Source organism: Bos taurus, chromosome 29, assembly GCF_002263795.3.
Source record: "Bos taurus isolate L1 Dominette 01449 registration number 42190680 breed Hereford chromosome 29, ARS-UCD2.0, whole genome shotgun sequence".
Lineage (NCBI taxonomy): Eukaryota > Metazoa > Chordata > Mammalia > Artiodactyla > Bovidae > Bos > Bos taurus.
The window spans coordinates 45,595,096-45,615,006 of NC_037356.1; the positions used below are offsets into that span (position 1 = coordinate 45,595,096).

General features: G+C 48.4%; 1 protein-coding gene across 5 annotated transcripts in view; it reads right to left on the reverse strand.

Moving 5' to 3' along the window:
* Positions 1 to 19,911, reverse strand: part of CHKA (choline kinase alpha) — a 59,822-nt gene that overhangs the window by 15,308 nt on the left and 24,603 nt on the right. For 3 of the 5 annotated variants that reach the window (XM_024987537.2, XM_024987538.2, XM_059883121.1), the window contains exons 2-3: positions 17,291 to 17,402; positions 6,575 to 6,628 (exon numbers count right to left, since the gene is read on the reverse strand). In XM_024987537.2, coding sequence (XP_024843305.1) covers positions 6,575 to 6,628; positions 17,291 to 17,402 — 166 coding nt within the window. The remainder of the gene's footprint in view (positions 1 to 6,574; positions 6,629 to 17,290; positions 17,403 to 19,911) is intronic. The other 2 variants (XM_024987539.2, XM_024987540.2) reach the window with 1 other exon arrangement.

Consider the following 19,911-nt stretch of genomic DNA (forward strand, 5'->3'; position numbering starts at 1 on the left):
GAACGAATAACACAAGGACACTGGTGAGCATCATGCTCTATTGATGAGAGTCGAAATTCCAGTTGAATTTAGGTCACTGGTTCCAAAAACAGAACGGTATCAATAGTTTACCACTTCAGTTTAGTCTCACCCTTGACATCTCATCAAAGGCCACACAGTTCCACCCGTCCTGGCGAAGGTTGATTTGCTTTTCGGTTGAGAACACCCGTGAGAGTGTTCACCAGTGAGAGTCAATGGGCAAAGGGCCCTCTGCCCAGGAAGCCCTGTCTGGGGTTACACCAAGCATAAAGCAATCAAGCTTTCTGGTTTCTGCTTTTACCCCCAATCCTGTCATTTAACGTTTGTCTGAAAATGAAAGAACACACCAAGTCACAGATGCTGCTACATTCTGCCATTAGTCCTAATAACTAAGTGGGATCTAGAGTCATTCTGCCTTCAAAATCCATCTTTTGTTCTCAATTCAAATCCATTCCTTAGTCCTCTTCCCTTCAGCAGCAAACCATAGCTAAAGCATGTCCATCTGTGCGGGTGGACGGGTGGGAAGGAGCCCTACGACCGGTTCTCCAAAGGTGCTTCTGCAGGTGGAGCTTCCAGATCGATGTGTCAGGAGGGGCGGCAGGTGTGGTCTGGAAACACTCTCTGGTGACACCAGGTCACCCCTTGTTCAGAAAAGGGCTGTGGGGACAGGATCTCAGAGAAACACTGTTCACATAAAACACAGTTCTTTAAAATATACTCATTTAAATAAAGTATACACAGGACAAACTCACCAGGCAGGGACATGATTCTGAAGCTGGCGAGAAGAAAACAAAAAGGAAAAACTGCCTTCAAAGGATATGGGACACATTAAGGTAAAAGGTAACTCGGTCACTTTTCATCTGGGGGACTGGGTAATCCATCCACCACCTCGTGTAATCCCCACGACTACGGTCTGACCATCATCACCTTGAGAGGCCTCATCTCACTAACTCGAGCTCTGACTGCAACGAACCAAACTGTGTCCTCCCCTAACTCCTAGGTTCAGGCCTTCACCCCTAGTGAGACGCTATTTGGAGATGCCTTTGGGAGGTGCTGAGTTTAGATGAGGCCACGAGGGTGGAGCCCTAATGGGTCAACATCCTTGTTAAGAGGGGGCTCCAGAGAGCTTGCAGCCTCTCCCTGCCCTGTGAGGACACAGGCAGAAGATGGCATCTGCAAGCCAGGAAAGGACCGTCACCAGAGCCCAGCAGTGTGTTGGCGCCCTGACCCTGGCCCGCCAACCTCCAGAACCATGAACAATAACCCTGGGTAGTTTTCCCTGGCAGTCCAAGCAAATGAAGACACCACCATCCAGACACAGGATCCATCTGTCGGGTTCACGGATGTGGGCAGGATCTCTACCAGGCGGGACCCCGCGGGGCATCCCCCCAGCAGGCAGAATCTGCGGGGCGTCCCCCGGAAGGCGGACTCTGCGGGGTGTCCCCCAGCAGGTGGGATTCTCTACGGGACATCCCCCGGCAGGCAGGACCCCGAGGGGTGTCCACCGGCAGGCGGGACCCTACGGGACGTCCACTGGTAGGCGGAATTCTACGGGACGTCTACTGGTAGACAGGATTTCTACCAGTTCTACTCCTTAAACCCTTAGAGAATGACAACAAATCCCTAATAGCTCTACTGAACTGGCAGAATGTTTTCTTTCTCTCATCTGACCTCACAGCAAACATCGGCAGGAGGTACAGTCAGCGTGGGCCTGTTTACCTCAAGTCCAGCCTCAGAGACACCCCGCAAGCGAATGGAGGCTCGCATCATGGAAAGGGGGTGCTGGGCTCAGGCCCGGAGCAGGCCGTCCACAGGCAGTGGCTCCTGGCAGCCCCCTGCCCTCTGTACAACCTCCCGCCTAAAAGATCCAACCCACTCCCAACTGTTTCCAAGAGCAGGATCAAGGAGGGTATCCTCTGTCCTAGGTAGCCAGAATTCTGTCAGATTTAAAGTTTGGTTTTTCAACTTTTTGTGTGTAGAGTGACTAAGCTGGAGGGTACTGGGGACACGTGCATGCAATCGGAAGTGGCCCTTTTTGTCTGAAAGTTCTGGACACGAATTTAACCCACGCCATGACTTTAGGAAGTTCGGCGCTTTGCTCGTGGCACACAGGCAGTGCAGAGAGCGGGAGCTGCCTTCACCCTTGTCGCCGGTGCCCCTGCCCCGGGCTGAGCCCACACCATCAGGACCCTCCTGAGCAGAGTCAACCAGAGCCAGGACGGCAGAGAGAAGAGCGAAGAGACTTTGGAGTGTCTCAGTTCTCCTTGACATTGCTCTGCACACTGTGAATAAGAAATACCTCTGTTTTTCTGTTATGTCATAGGTCAATATTTATTCACAGCATGGAGAAGCGGAGGGAAGAATTTGGAGAGGGAGTAAATGAAAGAACACCCCAAGCCCCGGAACGAAAAGTGGGTAGGTCACGAAGGACAGTGGTAACCTCGGGTCTCCAAACCTTCAAGGAAAGCGCGCCCGGTGAAACACGGGTGCGGGCCCGTGAGCTGGCCTGCTGCCCGTCACCTGGGCGGGACTCTGAGTGTCCACCCACAGCCAGTCCTGCTTTCTCAGCAGAGAAGGCAATACCTCCACTGGAAACGATTCAAGCTGGCTTCAGAAATATACATTTATATACTCCACCCCCAGGGAAACAAGAACTAGACACACGTGGCCACTGCCTGGACGGCGCCTGCCTTCCAGGGACAGAAGCCGCCACAACTGAGCAGGGCCGTCGGCAGACTGGGGCACACGCAGGGAAGGAGCAGAGGGCATCCTGACGGGGTGTGAGGGCGGCGGCCACCCCCACGTAGAGACACGGACCCTGGGAGGGGCCGATGCGCGGAGCAGAGGAACCGAGGAGGAGGAGGATGGAACCAGCCCGGAGGGGCCCCCGGGGCTGCCCAGGGGTCTGGGCCAGACAGCCCTCAGCATCCGGACAGCGTTAAATGAACTGGCCCAAGAGGAGGAGGCAGCGCGGAGCCTGAGGACGCCCCATGCTCACAGCGACGCTTTCACACTGTACACGGCAACCCAGCGCTCGCGCACACACGTACACACATTCGAGACAAACCATACACGCTCACAGCTGTGCAATGCTTTCTAATATTTTCTACTCTGGTTCACTTAAGGAAGCAACAGAAGGCTGACATCTGACGCCCCAGCGGAGGTTTACAGCCCACCCCGGAACAGCTGATGGAGACGGGGTGGTGGGGGGAGGGGAGATGCCTGCTGTCAGGACGGGGCAGAGTGTTTGACGGTGAACAGAGGGCAGAGGAAAGTGGGCACTGGATCTGGCCACACGAGTTGCTGGTAACAAAACCAAGAGTGGTTCAGAAAGCCACGGGGACAGGGCTCAGAATGCAGCTGGGGCAGAGCGAGCAGAAGAGGCCGCAGGGGCCCCAGGGGGTGGGAGGAAGTGTGAGACTGCCTTTCCACTTTATCCGTATGGCTTTATCTCTGAAAAAAATTAAATCCAGCAATAATACCCAGATTGTAACAACAATATGACCCTCCTGAGAAGATATAATAGTACTTCCCGGGTGGGGAGGGGGAGTCTGAAGAGGAAAGAAGGTGGGACACACTGCCACTGCAGGCCGGGGAGGTGAGCCCACCCGAGACTCGCAGGCCCCCTAAGCAGGAATGGAGTCAGGCCTCCTGCTAGTTTGGTGGAGAGGAGACGAAGATCAGCCATTCAAAGAGGCTCAAAGACCAACCACCTCCCTGTTCTAACCACCGGCTGCCTACCTTCTGACCCAAGGGGATCGTAAACAAACAGCACGGACTGGCCCCGAGTAGAAATATGGCCAGGGAGCTCCGTGGGGTCAGGCCGCTGGGACCTGGTAGGATAAAGCTCACCTAACTTGGATCAGGGGAGAAAGCAATCACCAAAGGACTGTCATCGAGAGGCTGACACGATCAGATGAGCAGTTCAAAAAGATGGCTCTGGTGATGACGAAGGGAATGGTCTGTGGGCAGCAAGAATCGCAGTGGGAGCCCCGAGGGGAGCTGGGGCAGCTTGGACTAGCCAGGTTCACAGGCCGGGTAGAGAGACACTCACAGATCCAAGGTCTGGTCCAAAGGAAAACCACCAACGGACTTGAGGGTGGGACACAGGGTTGGGGAGGAGTAGCGGAGGTGGCTCCCTGCTTCTGGCCTGGCCAGGAAGGACGGACTGAAGGAGAATGTGGGCTCAGTCTTGGACCTGGTGAGACACCCCGGGAGACAGGGAGCAGCTGGGGTTGGTTCCATGGGCTGGAGGAGCCGCAGATCCCTGGCCTCCAGGAGAAACAAAGGACCAGGTTTGGATCAGGTGGGCTGGGAAGAGTGGGGAGGGACAGGGCATCAGGCCTAGTACTTAAGACAAGAAGAGAGGGACTTCCCTGGTGGTCCAGTGGCTAAGACCCTACATTCTCCATGCAGAGGGCCCAGGTTTAATCCCTGGTCAGGGAACTAGATCCCATATCTCACAACTAAAGATCCTGTGCGCCCCAAGTAAGACCCGGTGCAGCCAAAGAAATAAATATTAGGGAAAAATAAAAAGACAATAGGAGAACGAGCCCAGAAGGAAAACAAGGAAGGGATGAAGTAAGGAAGGTCCTTTGCTTGGTGCCCGAGTCCTGGCCCCTTGGCTGCTAAGAAATCAAGGGGAAACAAGAACTGAAAATACAACTTAGGTTCAGCGTCATGGAGGTCCTAGAAACCCAACAGTTTCAATCCCAGTATAGACAGAAGTCTGTACACAAAGGCCCAGGAGACTGAAGACAGAACATCAGCTACCTCCCCCTGACAGCGGCTCACTCAGGGTCTCCCCTGAGAGCACGCAGTCCAGACCCTCCAGACCACAGTCTTTGGAGCTCGGCCCCGGTGGAAGATCCATGGAAACTCGAGAAAGAACATCAGTACTTTTATTCCATTATAATCTCAGCTCTCTTAAATTCCTGTTTCTTGGTAATTTTAGTAATTCGTATTGCTGCTGCTGTTCAGTCGCTAAGCTGTGTCCGACTCTTTGCGACCCCGTGGACTGCAGCATGACAGGCTTCCCTGTCCTTCGCTATCTCCCGGGGTTTGCTCAAACTCGTGTCCATTGAGTCAGTGATGCCATCCAACCATCTCATCCTCTGTCTTCCCCTTCTCTCCTGTCATCAATCTTTCCCAGCATCAGGGTCTTTTTCCAGTGAGTTGGCCCCTCACATCAGGTGGCCAAAGGATTGGAGCTTCAGCATCAGTCCTTCCAATGACTATTCAGGACTGATTTCCTTTAGGACTGACTGGTTTGATCTCCTTACTGTCCAACGGACTCTCAAGAGTCTTCTCCAACACCACAGGTCAAGAGCATCAATTCTTTGGTGCTCAGTCTTCTTCATGGTCCAACTCTCACATTCATATACAACTACTGGAAAAACCATAGCTTGACTAGACGGACCTTTGTTGGCAAAGTGATGTCTCTGCTTTTTAATACACTGTCTAGGTTGGTCATAGCTTTTCTTCCAAAGAACAAGCGTCTTTTAATTTCATGGCTGCAGTCACCATCGATAGTGATTTTGGAGCCCAAGAAAATGAAATCTGATACCTGCTACTTTCCCCCCATCTATTTGCCATAAAGTAATGGGATTGGATGCCATGATCTTTGTTTTTTGAATACTGAGTTTTAAGCCACTTTTTTTTTTTTACAATAAGAGACAATAAGAGAGGGATTTCCCTGGTGGTCCAGTGGCTAAGACTACACTCCCAATGCAGAGGTCCCAGGTTTGATCTCTGGTCAGGGAACTAGATTCCACACGCCATAACGAAAGATCCTGCATGCCACAAGTAAGTGTACAATGAACAAAACTAGTTTATTCACTGCGTGCAGGTATTTCTTTCATCTGCAGCGTGTGTACACACTGCACACACACCTCCGCACACTGGGAGAGTGGACTCCACAGCAGTCGCTCCCTGCGGTGTGGAGGTCACGACACCGGACGCCCCGCTTCTGTCTCAGGGCCAGGTGCTCTTGACCTGAAGCTCCTCTGAGCATATGCACTGCTGAGAGTGAGACCTCGCGGTTCAGGAGCACCCTCTGGACCTGGGCACCACACCGAGAGGGCTTCCCTGGTGGCTCAGACAGTAAAGGGCCCACCTGTGGTGCAGAGGGAAAAACACTCCTGCCTGCCCGGGAACGGGTGGCCCTTGAGATCCCTGGGCAACGGCAGAGTCAGGGCAGCACGGACGCCAGGCTGCCTCCATGTTAGGACATCACACACGCCGGCCACCCAAGCTGCCATCTCCTCGCAGCCCAAGTGCTGTTCAGCTCCCTACAGCCCTCCCTACACCCTCGGCAGGAGCCGGAAACATGAGCTGTTCACCGCCTCTTCCGGAGGTGGCTCCCAGTACCTGGAGCCCTTCCTTTGGGACACAACCAGGACTCAGGGACAGGAAGGGGCACAGCCGGAGGGGGGGGCGAGGCCCGGAGACCCTGTGCCCACTTCCTGACAGCACAGGGACCCTGTCCACCCAGCACTGCCCTGCCCACCACCAGCTCACACCTCACACCGGATGCAGGGCGGGCTGAATTACTTACTTGAAATTCACTGTCTTTCTGAGCTTGTTCGGATCCCTCCTTATTACAGGACCGCTACGAACGAGAAAAAGCAAACACTTCCGGTGAAATGGGGAACGCTGAGCAGGCACTCTCTCAGCAACCATCAGAACAGTCAGGGTGTACAAGACATCACAGATCTTTAAACGAGGGTTTCTCGCACAGTCTAAATGCACCACCAGAGTCCCACACTCGGACCAACACCTGAGGAAGCACCTCGCTGCTTTACGAGAAAAGGGAGGTGCTGTGGGTGCACACAGCCGTCACCTCACCACCACCCTGGTACCTTTTTACAATTTCATCATTGGAGGAAAGTCAGCGGAGAGAGCTTTCCTGTGGGCGCTGGGCTGGCTCACCAGTTTAGCCAGGTGGGTCTTTCGAGGCAGTGCCAGCCCAGGAAGACACTTTCCCACAAGGCCAGGGGCACAAGGCCCGTGGCCACCGAGGTCAGCACTGGGTGGACGAGGGTGCCCTGTGCAGGCAGGAGGCCTGTTGGTCGGGCAGCCACTAGCTCAGCGTGGAGTCCCTCCACCCAAGAGAGGCCCGAGCCAATTTAATACAGGCCCTAAACTTACTTCATCTGTTAACGTATTGAGAGAGGCTTCTACACCCCTTTCCTCAATGAAATTGCAAGTTAGCGGTAACCAGGAGTTTATCAGCGACACACTCGGACTGTGACCTTCCACAAGCCACTGTCTGCCCACATCGTCCACTCACGGCAGATCTGAGCTCTTAAAAGCAACCCCCACCCCAAGTGCTTTACAAACCTTCACACGGTGTTTAATAGGGAGACAGGGGAAAGCAAGTGAGAAACTTACGCGTCCTGTCAAATTGTATACTCAAATATTGCCCCTAGAAAAACGTTATTTGTTTAATTTACTAAACTAAGTCTGCTTAAGTCAGACACGGAGGCCCATAAAGGAAGCTCTTACAGAAATTTAAGGTAAAAGATTCTTGAACAATCCCGTGAAAAACATACCTTTCCATTCCACAGCTTTATCAAACATACCTGTACCAAGGGTCGAAAGTGTGGGCAGGGAAGAAAATGCCACGTTAAGCACCGCCAGCTACTCCAGCACCATTCAAAACACCTAGCCACACAGAGCGACCGCTCCCATCGTCAACACGGAAATAATAACCCACACACATTTTAACGTATGTTCTGTATAAATAGTACATGTTCCAGTTTACTCAATATAAGAAGTAAACAAAATGTTCATATGAAGGTATCTGCAAAAGACTGCACTTATACATACTTGGTAATGTCTTTAGCACACAGTGAAGTACATTTTGTATAAAGTACAGAAACTGCAAATGGGGGATATGTGCTATTTTCTTTTGTGTAATCTGCATTTCTCGGATGGGAAGATGTTACAGGTTAAATCCCGTTACAATGAAAACCACAAAATGAAAATACTGCAGAGACAGTTTTTGACTCTTGCTGATGGCTTGACACGGGGTGGGACAAACCCTAGGGAGGAGTATTAGGTACGTTCACTCCTTCTCTAACTGCAAAACGCCCTCCTGACCGCCCCATGGCCTTAGCCCTACACTCCAGCTGTCCCCTCTCCCCAGTGGCCCACAAATTCCTAATGAACAGGGACTCCACCTTTTCTTTATTGTTGGTCTTTCCCAACAAATCCTGGTGCTCACGATACTTTGTGGATGGCAGGACTAAATAAGCACTCCTGCACCATGAAGCTCAAGGAGGGAACCAGGGTGAAGGAGCCTGCTGAGTCCAGACCCAGGTCTGTGACTCCAGAAGTGGGGGGCGGGCTATGTCCTTAGGCAGGGTGCCCGGTGGGCCACAGTGCCCCCCAAAGGTTAAATTCTTGTGCTTTCCCCCCCAAAGGACACTAAGAACAGAACAAGTTCTATGATCTGATATTCTGCATATTGATACTTCATAAGAAGAGACAAATAAGGAATCTGGAGACCCCACTGAAGTCTGCAGTAACGGGATTTGACCTGTACACACTTCTAGACAACTGTGGTTATTTCTATGCTGTTATTACTTGAACTGTATCTTCTTAGGGAGATACAGTTAAGGGGTTATTGAGCCAACACAAGTCCCCCTCCCTTGCCTAACGGTGCTCTCATAACAGCAAGTCACCTCACCTGACTCACCAATTGCCTTAGTTCCCAGGGCCATTTCTTTTTAACAAAGGAGCATCATTAGGTAGAAATAAGTTCTACGAATAACTTGCCCACCCTGCCCACTGCATTCTGCCCCCAGTGAATCATTACTCCTCCCATCAGAGCACCATCAGGAAGGCGAGATGGACTTGCGCCACGCCCAGCCCTCTGTTCTGTTTCCTCAGTAGAGAATGTTCAGGGTCCCTCGATCCTGCAGGTAAGAAGAGCAGGAAATCAAAAACCAAGCAGGCTGAATATTCACGGAAAGGTGAGGGAAGCGGCTGCCCACAGAGAGAGCCACAGAAAAAGAGGCCTTTCTTTCCAGGGAGACGGGAGGTAAGACTTAACTTGGGATCTCTGAGATTTTATTTCAGAGGCACAGACTTATTCAAAGCAGATATTAAAATACAACATAGAAATATTTAACATGACTCTGAGTTCTTCACCAACTAGCTTCTACATTAATAAAAATTAGCTTTCAATAAGTTATAAAATAAAGGTAAGTTTTAACATTTATTAGAAATTTGGATACTAACATTATTTAATATTAAATAATTGTTTTAAAAGTTTCATTTTCAACACTATTGTGGTCATGTATTTTTAAAATCAGCTTACGTGAGTACAGACTGAAACCTGCATGGAAGAAATACTGTGAAATCTGGAAGAACCCTAGAGAACAAACAAGGGTAAAGACGAAAGCAAGCTGGGCAGAGACACAGACGAACGTCGGGCCCCTGGGGTGCGCTACGCTCTTCTGGTCTACTTCTACATGCATCTGAAATTCTCCATAATAAAATGTTGTTTTAAATAAACACTGAAACTTCAAGACCTAAGAAGTCAGAATGCACCAGATTTGCTAAAGAAGACGCCCAATGCTAGGAATAAACTAAAAGCTCCTGAGTTGCATACTTAAACTACAGAGAGAGAAGATATCCAATAAGAAGAAAAATACACTGCCACTGGTTTCCTGCCATCTTTCTTGTTCTTTTCTTCCTAGTTTGGGCTTGGTTTTCAAGAGAATCTATAAGTATTCATTATAATCTAAGTACTCATCAGCTCTGCTGTAGGAAACAGGCTAAAGTCGTAGTAATAAAAAAGGGGGTGTGGTTTATATTTTGTTTTAAAGTCATGGAAGAATTTAAAAGCTGAAACAGATTTTTGATTGGCCAAGTACCTCTAAATTTAAAACCTAAATTCCTAAAAGCCTGTACACTATTGGCTAGATTTAAAGGTATGCTATTTCTACAGTAAATATATTTGGTACAAGGTTTCAAATGTTACTTTTCTGACAAAATCACATTTAAAGGATTTCTTACTTTAAAGACTATGAAGAAAGTAAGTTACCTAATATTCCACAATATAACAGGGTTATTTCTTGACATTTGTTTAAGCCAAATAAACTCTCATTGCTCGGGCAGCTGTTAATAAAAGATTCTGCTAATGATGAGGGAACTAGTTTAATGATTAAACTACTTTAATAAAGCCACATTTGCTGGATGAAACAAAAGCAGCACCTGGATTTTCCCTGCTCTGTGTATTTGCGGCTGTGTGTGTACATAAATGAGAGTGGCATACAGCTACTTCAATATCCTGTGTAAAACCTGAAACATTTATCTTCACAGTGCATTAAAGACCCGCTATTGCATGAGCTGCTTGTGGGGCAGGTGAGGGCAAAGTGATGAACCCACTGAGAAGGGAGAGTGACACGTCATCACTGGTATACTAAGTTGGAAATGCTGTTTAAAATCAAATCATCAATTACAGATAATGTCAGAAGGAGGAAGGCATACCATGTTAACATGATGGTGGCTACAGAGATAAAAAGATACAGACGGGAATCTACACACAATAAGGGCCAGCATCATTCAGCTACTGTCTCTTTTAAAGGCTCTTATAAAACAAAAGATTAAGTTGGCTGCAGCCTTTTAATAAAAGAGCTTTGGGATCCATCAATTAGTAATTAAGAAAGAATAAGCCAAATGTTAGCTAGACTAAGCTTCTAGGGCATCTAAGATTCGGTCTAGGAAAACCCTCTCTCCACTAACCAGAGGGTCTCCTGCTGAACTGAGCCCCAAGGGACTCTGGGCCACCAGGGTTCAACCTGAGTCACAGGATGGCTGCACCACCCTGAATTCAGTCACCACGAGGCTTGTCAGGTCCTGAAGGGTCATGGGCTTCCCGACTGTACTGCCCGTGGTTCTGAAGACGACTAAGACGAGAGAAGAGGTTCTCAACATGGGGGCTACACCTGTTGCCATCCCTGTTAACCAAGGTGGCAGGAATGCACGGCAGGAATGTGGCTCTTCAGTAACCTTTTGCAGTATGTGTTCTCCTCAATATCATGGACCCTAACCTTCCCGCTTCCTGATTTCTATGAAAACATTCTGTATTTATTGCTCTTACGGCTTCTTCCACCATTTCCTGAAAATATATTATAGAACACATTAAAATGTGAGATGACAATGCAATGATCTAAAGTATAGCTTGTGTGATTATTTAGTGAACACATAGGGATAGCGAGAATTGAAACGAACAATGATTTCTAACATTTCACTGGAGTCTCTAGAGTGTGTTCCATCTACTCAAGGACCAGTCTAAGACAGTCTGATCCTGCCGATCTCTGCAAAACCAGATGGTGTGACGAATATCAAGAGGAGATTAGAACTTCTAAAAGGCTCCAGGCAGACCTAAACTAGGAGGAAGACAGGTGAGTGCAAGGCCAGGTAAAGAAGGTGGCTTTCTGAAGGTGACTTTCTCAAAACTGAGGTCTGATCCCAGGTGACCTGCCGCCCCAGGACTCTGACGGCTTCGGGTTCCTCCGGCACGAGCACCCCAAGGCTGACTTGCAGGCAGCATGTTTCCAGGGACAGATCCTGTGCGTCCTCCCACGTCAGAGCAGCACTGCTGAGCTTCATAAAGGCCCGGGGTGGGGAGAAGGACCCTATGTGAGAAGGGCAGAGAAGGGAGTTTCCAACTCCAACCACAATATCAATATGTATGTGGCATTTCCTGAAGGCTGAAATGGCATGAGAGAAGCAGCAGCTGAATACTGGACATGAATTTTCAAGCTGAGGCCCATAAACGTCTATAATTACTAAATGTTTGTCATTTTCTACTGAGGAAACAGAAGAAAGGGGTCTGATTTGCCTGGGACTTGAAATAAAAACAACCACCCCAAAGTGATATATTCAATACATAACATTCTGAAATCTTAATTACTGTAGCTTTTTAAGCAAGCACAAACTGTAGCTGGTGCTACTTAACAAAAGCATTACAACTTTGTTGTTTTAAAAAACATTTCTTGAAACCAAGAACTAAAAGACAGAAATTAAAGCTGTAGAGAATGCTCCAACTTCAGAGGACTCATACTATACCGTGAATCGTGTCTGTCACCTGGAAACCAGAGTGCTCCAGGCACGATCGCATGGACAAGCCTGCAGCAGAGAACACATGCACAGCTAAAGTCGTACATTACCCCACACCCCTCATGCCACCCGACACGAAGACGTTCCTTCCCGAGGGCGGGCTGCAGTCACACCAGCGTTCCAGGGCCAGACACCTGTCCTGGCTTCATGCTATAAACCCCAAACATTTAAGACCAGCAAGACAAAAGACACTTTGCATATGTCAAAATTAGACACAGCAGCCTGTAGTTTATTTCGTTATCAAAAGAAGGCACCAAAGCAGGTATGGAAGGTGGTACCACGGTAGGGGGTAATTTGGCAACTGCCTTTGGAGGGGATTCATGGAAGAAATGCTAGGTGAGACCAAATGGGAACGCGCAATACTAGAAAGATGCTTCACTTCTGGGAGGAAGGTTTTGACTGCTTTACAATAGATATAATTACATCATGCTCAACATAGATGGGGAGTTTTTAAAAGTAGGGTAAATTAGGTCACAATGACCTAATACAATGAGAAAAAAAATTCAATGCATCTTGTTCATCTGGCGGGAACGTGTGCCCAGCCACTGGGGACTGAGCTGGGCTCTGCATGAAGCAGGGCGGCCACCCCATCTCGGCTCCAGAGCCAAGTGCTGCTAGCAGGCGGCTTCTCGGGGGGCCAGCAGTTTACTGCTGACTATCTGTGGGCTGCTCTGGACTTTATCATGCCTGAATTTTCAATTAACCTGGGGTTAAGAGAAGACAGGGACGGTGACTTTTGGTTTTCTGAATTCAAAAAAGACTGTGCCCCAGACAGTGCTCTTCGAGTCCCCGAGACATATCTGCATTGTGCCTTGATGCCTTTCATTTTATTATGGTTAGTACTCCAACAAGCACTAATATTAGCCTTCTATTACTCAGAGAACAAAACAAAAGTTCCCCAGACAACACTCGAGAGATCTAGGGTGTGTTACAGACATTCAGGCCTATGAGGCCGTTGGAAAGGCCAGGCAGAATCTCTCCATTCATGCGGAGAAGGGACCGGCTCCACACAGTCACTGTTCTGACAGAGGCGGGGACAAAGCCTCCTGAGACTTCCGCCCACTGGCACAGGTCACATTGAAGGAACAATACGTACTGACATTTGTGTCTTCCACAATTCATGATAAATAAGCAAACAGGTTATTTGTAATCAGCCAAACTCGCTTCTGGGAAAAGGCTGCTGCTGGGCGGTGCAGAGCGCATGTTCCTTCCCAGAAACCAGAAAGGAAAAAAAATCACGTTACATTGGCAGCTGACGTCATCAGTTCAAGCTCTCTTCTAGCAATAATACCTCTTCCCACAATGGCAAAGACTGAACCAGGACTTCTCAAGGCTTCTACTCAGCTGTTCTACCTGCTTTAGTTACAGTCGATTTTATGGTTAATTTCAATTTCCGTCATCTATCCAGCTAAGGAGGATAACCTCCTTCTCATTAAAGTTAGAGCTGGCCCGTGGGAAATAGACACTCAATTCTACTGACGTACACTGTTTGAAGGTCAGACCAATATTTTTATGTTTAATAATCTCCTACAAACAATATTGTGTGGTGTGGCAGTTTTTCAAGCTGTGTGTCTGATCTTATTTCATTCTCAAAAGGGCCCATTTTCCTCTTGTCCAATGCAGGACTTCTCATGTGCCCCTAAAATTAACCCAAATTCTGAACAGAACCTCCAGGGTTCAGCTGGGAAGTCTGCTTCTGATTCATCTCGTGGAGAAATGGGGGCTGGCAGAGACAGCTGTGTGGGGACAGAACTGTCGGCTTTAAACCTGCCGGGAGGCTTCACCTTGGCCGTCTATTGTTTAGCCTGTGGTGAGCTGCACCAGAGAGCATCTCAGGGCTGCTATGGAAACAAGGTCAGACATCGCAATACCAAGATGAAGAATGAGACAGTCAAGAAGCATCTTATTATTTTAAACCAAGTTACTTGTGAATGATTGTAAATGCAAATTTAAAAAGTACTATTGAATATTCGATTCTCACAGAGGTAAAAAGTCCCAGAGCTGAAAACGAGGAGGAGAAAGGGAAAGAAGGGATGTGTGAAACTCAACCAGGCTCTCATGTTATTCAGCCAAACAGCTAAACACTGAGAAAGTATTACATAAGCTGATCATCACATGCTGTCGTGATTTGTCACGCTTCAAGGAAGGAGCTTATTCTAACCCACTTTGAAGGATGTGAGAACTGCATTTATACGACCAATGCAGGAAATACCATGAATGCACATACATGTATAGGGACGTGTGTGTGCTTTCCTCTAAGGCAGAGCAAAAAATAAGGCAAGCATGACATACATGTTGTATGATATTTCTGTCTTTAATCCATGCATTCATGAAAGTAATGTGACTTATTATTTGGGTTCCATATTTGCTCAGCTACATCTCTTAATGAATGCAAATCCTGACAAGTTACTATCAATTCTGGCCATTTTTTTGGTTATGATGGGAATATAACCTGTAGACTATAAATACCCCTCCTCCCATTAGAGGCCAGATTCACTGTAAAGAGTTGATCAGCAATATGACCCAGCAACAAAATAAGTAATAGACATTTTAAAATCTGATTTGAAAATATGAGAAGAGTAAGAACTCACATCTGTGGTAAAATCCTGGCCGCATGCCACGAAAGCCCAGCTTTTAAAGCACAGGGCACTGCACTTAGGTCGAGTCTTGCTGGCCATTGAGACTCTGCCCCTGACTCCCCACTCCTCCTCTCTTAAACAGAAGTCCCTGCTCAGAGATCCTGAGTTTCTCCTCCTCCTCATGCTGCCTAAGTGTTCAACGGCCAGCAGTTGACAAGGGCCATTAACATCTGAAACTCTTAACTGGCAGCAAGGGCCCCTGCCAAGCCCGGAAGAACATGGGAACCAAAAATATTCGAGGCTGTAGGTTTCACAGTTTTTACTAAGTTTATACGTCAACAAAAAAAGTGTACTTGAACTAGGGCCTCCATCAAAAGTGTACTTGAACTTGAGTAATTATGTGAAAACACTGAGTCCCACCTAGAGAGCAAAGGAACAGCTCCTTTTCTAACAAAAGCAAGTCTGTTGTCTACTGAGTCAACTGTGAGGCCAGCCGACGTTTGATCAGTGCCCATCTCGTGAGCAACCTGTTTCCCTCTCCACCCGTGTGCTTTCAAGCACGGCTTCTGCACTTCCTCAGCAGGTGCAGTTTTAGGACTGGAAACTGACAGCCTAGTAAAAATAGAATTGAGAAGCTAAATGCAGAGTGCTTCCCCCACCTCCCCCGTTAGAACTGTGTGTAGAACATGCTCTGATCCATTAGCTCAGTAAAAAGTTAAATGCATTTTAAGTGGCGTCCATTATTCTCTATTTTTCTACTGAGTTACCCAATGATCTTTCTTTCCCTTTAAAAATAAATAGGGAGAGAAAATTCTGTTAAATTCTATTTCCAGACATATCTATTGCACTTAAGTACTGTAAAGTAATAATTCTAGACTGCTAAAATTTCAAAAAAGGCAGAATATTAACTACAGATGGTGAATCTTTATTTGGGGAAAAGAAAATTTCAGGGTGCATGGGCTATGTTGCAGCTGGCTTTCTCTAAGTTGCCCATCCTTAACATGGCACGCTCTAGAGCCATGCTGGCCAACATAGCAGCCACCAGCTACACAGGACTGTGTCCATTTAAATGAATTAAAATTAAATAAAGTTTAAAACTCCATTCCGTGGCTGCCCTTGCCACATTTCAAGCGTGCCTACGGCCACAGGTGGCTGGTGACTGGCGTCCTGGACAGCACGGATCAGCGTCTCATCCCCTCTGGACAGGGCCCCGGGACCCCATCTGGCCCAGGGGGAGCATACAGTGCGCGCTGAACACGCTCCTGTGTAAGTTAAAACAGCAGCCTCAGGAATCAGAGGTAAATACTAGTCTTACTGCCTGCGATTCCAGGAGGTGGCTACTAAGGCATTTTAAAGGTGTTGCTTAAATGAACGCATACAAAACAAATGAGCCGAAATGGGACTTCACCATTAGGGAGAGTCCTTAGGGGGGGAAATGGCTGAAAGTTATTTCATTCAAAGACCCAAAAGGACATAAATTGAGTATTTCAAGAACTTCTCTGAGACTGCAATTTGATTAAATAAAAAAACTGAACCGCAGGGTCAGCGGGCAGGGCCAGGTGTCAGTCAGTGTGAGAACCCAACTCCACGGCAGCTCAGGTTTCCTCAGACGTGCGGGCTTGTTTCCAACCTCAGACCCTCACCCTCTACGGGGAAGCTACCCAGTGGGAAGGTTTGGTCACATCATGACAATTTTTTAAGTGAGTTAACACTCAGAACACCAACTTTATTATTTCTAAACATATAATCGATTATCACAGATAATGGACATGACCTGCTTTTTAGACTGAGCTGAGAGAGACTAGTCTTAGGAAAAAAAAAAATAAGTGAGAAAACGAATTTTCCATTTCATGAGGATCAAAACGGGCCCTTCCAAGGGAGATTTAAATGGATATAAAAATTCTGCCATTGCAATATACACGCATTTATATGTGTGTTCAGTAAAATGATAAATTCATGTATAGGTTTTTTTTTTTTAATCCAGACGTTTGGGAAATAATTGGTTAAGACAATTCAACAAATAAGGCACTTAAACTGAAAGTTAGATTCAATTACTTACGTCATATAAAAATTCAGAAAGATTAAGAATCTAACAAACTCAAAGTTTTAAAAGAAATCTCACAGGGAGGCACTTACTGCATTCAGCTGCACTGAGCTTGTCCCTCTGCACTGGGGTTATCCTGCAGCCCCTTTCTGATGATGACAGACAAACCATACCTTCCCCACGCTGGAAGCTTACAACCTAAGTCTGAGCTGAAAATTTCAGTGTGGGGAAAATCTAGGCGTCATCAAAGCACTATTACAGATTTGACCAACACTGTACTTTTTCTGGACATAAAAGTGGTACTTGTACTAGTTTGCTAACAAATAGTAAGACAGAATTCACTTGGAATAATAAAGAAAAAAACCCAGGGGTGCAGCCCGATTACAGTAAAAGCAGTGTCTTTAAATAGTTCCCACAACACCACTAACACGTCTTAAATCTCCTCCCAGGTAATCAGGCCAAGAGGATGAGAACCGCGGCCAGGCCCCCCGCCCCGAGCAGCCGAGGGACTCACCATCTTCAGGATCGCCCCGTACAGCCTCAGGAGCACCTTCCGAGGCTCGTCTCCGACGGTGGCCAGGGTGTCGGGCAAGGAGCACTGGAACAGCATGTTGCTGAGGCCACCTCTGCTGGAAACAAGAGCACCGTAAGGAGCGGAACCTGAGGGCGAGCCGCGTCACTCTTCTGGGGTAACTGGGCGAGAAGTTGGCTCCCGCCCACGATACCTGCCCTCACCTGAGTCTCCATTCAGTCCCTCAGGGCACCTGCAACACAGATGAGCTCCACAGTTCTCAGATCAATTCCACAGGCAAACTCCCCATCGGTCCTTCTAGGACAGCCACGAGGGAGGTGTCTTGCTTTTAATTTAATTGGAGGGCAATTACTTTATAACACTGTGCTAGCTTTTGACATAATCGACATGAGTTGGCCGTCGGTATACCTGGCCCCCCCCCCTCCGCCGCCGCATTCGGAACCCCATCCCATCCCTCTAGACTGTTCCAGAGCACCCCGCCCCCGACTGTTCCAGAGCACCGGCTTTAGGCGCCCTACTTCACGCATGGAACTTGCACTGGTCATCGATTTTATATGTGGTAATGTATGTGTTTCAATGTTATTTTCTCAAATCATCCCACCCTCACCTTCTCCCACTGAAGCCAAAAGTCTGTTATTTACAGCTGTGTCTCCTTCGCTGCCCTGCATGTAGGACCATCAGTTCCATCTTTCGAAACTCCATATATATGCGTTAATATACAGTATTTGTCTTTGTCTTCCTGACTTATTTCACTCTGTATAATAGGCTGCAGGTTCATCTACCTCATTAGAACAGCTTTTAATTGCATGTAGCATCTGCCTCACAGAGGGACACGGGGCAAAGAGACCCTCCTCAGCCATGGGAACTGGGGGTGGGGGTATCTCAGATGTATCCCTTCCAGTCCATGTTCATCTGTGACCCCAAATTCCCATCCTGTTCCCGTCACTGCTGAGTTAAAATCTTGGAGCAATACCTAAATCATCCCCCCAGGACTTTCCACTTGAAGTTGCAAGATCCACCCCTTCTCAACCAGATTTGACTAACAGCTGTTTCAAACAATTTGCAACATTAAGAATTACTGGAGCTCTCAGAGGAAAGGGGAGACTTCAACACCCAAAACCTTTCACATGACTACTGAAGACGAGGAACACGTTACAGGGGACACTTAACAGTAAAGTGTAGCCTTGGGGACAAATCACCTTCCCTGGTTGGAAATGATTAGTGCAGATACTGGAGACTTAAATGAAGGAACATTAAACACTGTGCAGTTCGGAACTCAAGACCCAAGGCGCCTCGACTGTGTAGGCTTCAGATCGTGAAGAGCTATCACCCAAGCGAAGCACGATACTAGAAGCTCAGGTAACACAAAACTGAAACCGACTCTGGTCCTGCCTCGAGAGACTTCGGCTCCAGGGAAGAATGCAGGCATAAAACTCTAAGAGAGACTGCAAAATTGCAGGACAGTGTCTAAAGCAGGTGCTCAGCAAACCCTGACCTACGCCTGCCCGTCAGGTGCAGTGTATCACACAGCAATGCTGTGCCTGTACAACTTCTGGAGACAAAGTCATGAGCCAGCTGGAGCACGGCTTTCTAGAACAACAGTCCCCAGTCTCCAGAGCCAGCTGCCTCTCTCCCTGTTCTATCCACCAACAGTCCAGTGAAACTACACTCCCCAAGGGAGGCTAAAATACAAACCACAACGGAACCATCACACACCCAGACAGGGCTCATGGCACACGGTGAGAGGTCCCGCCAAGAACCGGTCCAAGAGACAGAGTTCAGTTTGTGTGCCGAAGAGAGATAACTGGGAGAACTCTTTATCTGGAGGTGTTAATGCTCCGCACTAACGGTGGCAGAGAGTCGTGGCCAGTTCCACTCCTGTGGCGGACGTTCTCTGCCCTTCCTGCGTTAGAGAAGCTGGGCTGTGCCCAGGGGGCAGCCTGCCTCACATCAGGAGTGTACTTAGCAGCCACCTCTACAGCCGTCCAGGCTTGTGTGACCAAGTGCCAGCACAGAGAGTGTAAAGGAAGGGTCTGAAGCCAGCGACGGACCTGCTCACATGCTGGGCCCCTCCCCCCGTCCATCCTGAGGTGTGGACCGACTTCCAGGTCGGTTCTGCGATGACGCTGGTGTCTTCGGGGACACCCCTCCGTGAGCAGCGGCTCCTGTGTCACCGGGTTCTGGCGGCAGGCAGACCTGCCCACGTGCTGTGGTACCAACCCGCCCACTCCCGTCCTCACTTCTGTGGGCAACGCCAGCACCAGCCTCATGGTCCCTCCTCAGGGTACCAGCCCAGAGGTCAGAGTCCCACCACAGCCTAGCAGTGCCCTCGGAGGTGGGCCCACCGAGTTAGGCCCTCCTCTCCGCTTCCAGGATCTCATCCCTCTCCCCTCGCTTCCCCAGCCCCAGGAGTCTGCCCCTGCACACTCAGTGCTCCTTATCCTACTCACTTGTGTTCCCTTTTCTGCTTTTCTGGTTCTCCTCTGCCTGTTCACCCAATTTCCTATAAAATTCTCTAGGTCTGCTGAAATACCCAGTGTCGTTTCCATTTTCTTGCCAGGATCCTGACTAGCACACATGGCCAGAGCTGTAGAGGCGTCTTA